We start from the raw sequence: 3,848 nt of genomic DNA on the forward strand, positions 1-3,848 counted from the left end.
TATATTTTATTATTTTTTTTTCTTTTACTAATTAACATTTTAAGTTTTGATATAAAAAAATTTCTAATATACTTAAATTATTTTTAATAATAACTTATATTTATCAAATTAAATTTAATAATAAAATGATTAAATAGTTATGAAAAATTATTATTAAAAATAATTTATATTATTATTCCCACTTGTATCATATTATAATATTTAATTAATATAAAACATTTAATAAAAAATATGCTTAAAATTAATTTAAATAAGAATTATATTTATTAGATTAAATTTAATATAAACTTTTAATATAAAAATAAAAAATCTAATATTATAATATTATTTCAACAGTTTTTCCGCTAGCGTCAGTTTTTACTTCACCAAACACCTCACAACATATTTCACAACTTTAAGCTCAATTGTTTTTTCATAACTTTTCCGTTAACATTGAAAATCAATCTTTCCACTCAACCAAACGGACCCATGGAGTTAAAATGCATGTATGTGTGGATAAGAAAATTAGAGAAAAACTTGCATATGTGTGTCTTGGTAAAGAAGTGGATGAAATAGATTTGGGGCTCTGTAATTTTCAGCATGTACAATTCTCATGTAATGATTCCGTAGGTGTGTCAAATCACATCAAATTTTTATTCAACCAACATATTCTCCAGTAATAGATGAGAATTATAAAATGTAGGGAATTCCAGAGTTTCCTCATTCGGATGAAACATATACTTCTGCATCTAACCAATCAAACCTAGTTTTCTACTTTAATTTCAACTGTATTAGGTAGGAAACATAATCGGATATACAAATATAATAATAAAATTCTACCTTAATCAACTAATTAATGTTAGCAAGACTTGGTGTGACAAAAAAAAAAAACTACTAGTGAACCACCATTTGTTTATGAGAAAACAAGACTAGAAGTCTGAGGATTAATCAACTAGAGTCGTTAGGATTAACTAGAGTAGTTAGTGAAACATCATTTCATAGCCCTTTTAGTAGAGACTAAGTAATAGGCAATTGAAGGAAGAAATATGTAGTTGGTGATATGATTCCTTAAATAAAACATATATATATATATATATCCACTCCATTTTCACCTGCCACTCTTAGGTGATTCTTTCTTAATTACGTGTGCATTGGAAAGCCGCCGATCTCATTGTTATTATTCACAGTCCACGGCGCACCTAGGAATGAACGAGTTGTCGACAGGGAATGAGGATTTAAACTTTACGTACTCAAATTAAAGTGTTATTTTTAATTTAAATCTATAATAATTGTAATTTTTTACTCTAGCCAAGTATGACTAAAGAGCTCAATGATGTTAGAAAAGTAATATAATAGTGTGATTTAAACATTGGCAAGGAATGAGAATGACGGAAAAATAGCTTTTCTGACATTCTCTTTCTATTTCTATCTCCAAATCCGCAAACCAAATGAGCCATTAAGTTCACATTTTCATATTGACACACTTGGGTTTACAAATATATATTTATGAGACATTTGGTTCATAACTGAATAATTGCGAGTATGAGGTGAGCGTGATATGAGTGTGAGCTGTGTGCATGTGACAATAAATATGAGGTGAGAATGATTATATTTGGTAGGAAATAATGGGTGAATATGCGTGTGAGAATTATAATATGTAATAAACGTATAGTAGTATTTTGCACATTAAAACTCATTCTCCCCAAATGAGAATAGAGGGTACTACAATAAGTTTGAGATCTCATCCTCTCAAAATCAAACCAAAGATGGGAATGGGTAACTCTCACCTCATTCCACCTTCTAAATGTCAATCTTAGGGCTATTAAGTAATCCAAACACTCGAAGATTTTCTAAACTGTTAAAACAAAATATATTGAGTCAATTGGCCTAATCATGGGAAGAAAATTCATCTATTAATTACCAACTACATGTGTGATGTGTGTAGCAGTTGAAGAATGGTTCTTTTTTTATATATAAAAAACTTCCTGGTCCTCGTTGGGATAAAGTTTACAGAGACTCGGCCTCAGTGACTTCCATCTATAAATACACCCCATGAAAGATTGCTTCCCCACACCTCCAAACAATACATCCTCTGGAACAAACATCAACACAATGAAAGGTGCTTCTCCTCTCTTGGTACCTTTTCTCCTCTTGGCTTTGGCCTCTTCGCTTGTCTCGGCCTTCGATCCAAGCCCTCTTCAAGACTTCTGTGTCGCCATCAATGAACCTAAGGATGGAGGTATGCATATCATATATATTCTTGTTCTCTGTTATGGTAGCTCAATTAGTCTCGGTTTGATTTAATTAGAACCTCGTACAGTTTCAGGATTTGACTTCAAATTTCAATAGTATACATGTGAGATTGTATCGATCACAACATTTCTTTTATGCAGTGTTTGTGAATGGAAAGTTCTGCAAGGACCCAAAGCTCGTCAATGCAAATGATTTCTTTAAATCCGGTCTCAACGTTCCAGGAGACGTCTCAAATCATGTTGGTTCTAATTGTTAAAAGGTGTTAAAGGGATAAAAATCCCACATCGATTGTTGAGGGGCTTGGTGTCTAGTTTATAAGCTTGCCCAAGTCTTCAACCCATTGTCCAGCCTTTTCCAGGAAGGTGGGCTGGGAACTGCCACGGCCCAATGGGCCGAGATGGTGGGGTGGCTGGCTCTGGGTTGTGCCATAGTGGGATTTTCTACATGGTATCGGAGCAGGTGTGCTCGTCCCCGATAAAAAAATTTTTCACTCGTTGGGTCGTGGGCTTTGGTACCCAGTCCACGAGTGCGGGGGAGTGTTAAAAGGTGTTAAAGGGATAAAAATCCCACATCGATTGTTGAGGGGCTTGGTGTCTAGTTTATAAGCTTGCCCAAGTCTTCAACTCATTGTCCAGCCTTTTCCAGGAAGGTGGGCTGCGAACTGCCACGGCCCAATGGGCCGAGATGGTGGGGAGGCTGGCTCTGGGTTGTGCCATAGTGGGATTTTCTACACTAATGTCACTGCTGTTAGTGTCAATGAACTACCAGGACTCAACACCCTCGGCGTAGCCCTGGTTCGCATTGACTATGCACCATACGGTGGCCTAAATCCACCTCACACTCACCCTCACCGCACAGAAATCCTTGTGGTCATCGAAGGAACACTTTATGTCGGATTTGTCACGTCCAACGCAGATGGTAATCGCCTTTTCGCCAAAACCCTAAACCCAGGAGATGTGTTTGTGTTTCCAATCGGTATGATTCACTTCCAACTCAATATTGGAAAGACACCTGCAGTGGCTTTTGCAGGATTGAGCAGCCAAAACTTTGGTGTGATTACAATTGTAGATACAATATTTGGTTCGGATCCACTAATCAATCCTGATGTTCCCACTAAAGCCTTTCAACTAGACAAGAACATAGTGGAGGATCTTCAGAAAAAGTTCTCTGACTAACAATTAGAACTGTATTTCATTGTGGACGTTATGATATAGTTGTTTACAAATAAAGAGGTTGCTTGTGTGCCTCTATCAATGTTTGGTTCACTAGAACCAATTTCTGTTATGTTTTGTTTTAAATTTATCATAATAAATTCTTGTCGTTGATTTTCTCATACTCATGTAGCCGGCTCATATTTTTTGTGATAAAAGTTTGGATGATGATGATTGATTTTCTCGGGCTCATTTAGCTAACCCAAAAATTTTTGGATAAAATCTCGGATAATGATGATATAGATGCTTGAAATAATTTATTAAGGGTTTGGTATAGTCAATCTTTTTTATTATTGCTACCAAGATTTTAGTTCGAGATTTGCTTGTGTACCGTTGTAAGTCAATCGATGTCAATGTCATTTTATATATATATATATATATATATATATATATATATATATATAT

General features: G+C 34.8%; 1 protein-coding gene across 1 annotated transcript; it reads left to right on the forward strand.

Annotated features, from left to right (window-relative positions):
- The first annotated feature begins 2,016 nt into the window (after positions 1–2,016).
- LOC119995920 (germin-like protein subfamily 1 member 17) lies at positions 2,017–3,571 on the forward strand. Its single transcript, XM_038842396.1, has 3 exons — positions 2,017–2,218; positions 2,373–2,477; positions 2,965–3,571. Exons 1-3 carry the CDS (start codon positions 2,032–2,034, stop codon positions 3,405–3,407), a joined length of 735 nt encoding a protein of 244 aa, XP_038698324.1. The 5' UTR covers positions 2,017–2,031; the 3' UTR covers positions 3,408–3,571.
- The last annotated feature ends 277 nt before the right edge of the window (positions 3,572–3,848 follow it).

This window comes from Tripterygium wilfordii, chromosome 4 (assembly GCF_013401445.1).
Source record: "Tripterygium wilfordii isolate XIE 37 chromosome 4, ASM1340144v1, whole genome shotgun sequence".
Classification (NCBI taxonomy): domain Eukaryota; kingdom Viridiplantae; phylum Streptophyta; class Magnoliopsida; order Celastrales; family Celastraceae; genus Tripterygium; species Tripterygium wilfordii.

Bases quoted from the DNA above. Each gene is read 5' to 3' on its own strand.
- LOC119995920 (XM_038842396.1), top strand. From the start codon at position 2,032: ATGAAAGATTGCTTCCCCACACCTCCAAACAATACATCCTCTGGAACA. The intron at 2,219-2,372 runs GTATGCATATCA...TCTTTTATGCAG, and splicing joins CAATGAACCTAAGGATGGAG to TGTTTGTGAATGGAAAGTTC. The intron at 2,478-2,964 runs CTAATTGTTAAA...GGATTTTCTACA, and splicing joins CGTCTCAAATCATGTTGGTT to CTAATGTCACTGCTGTTAGT.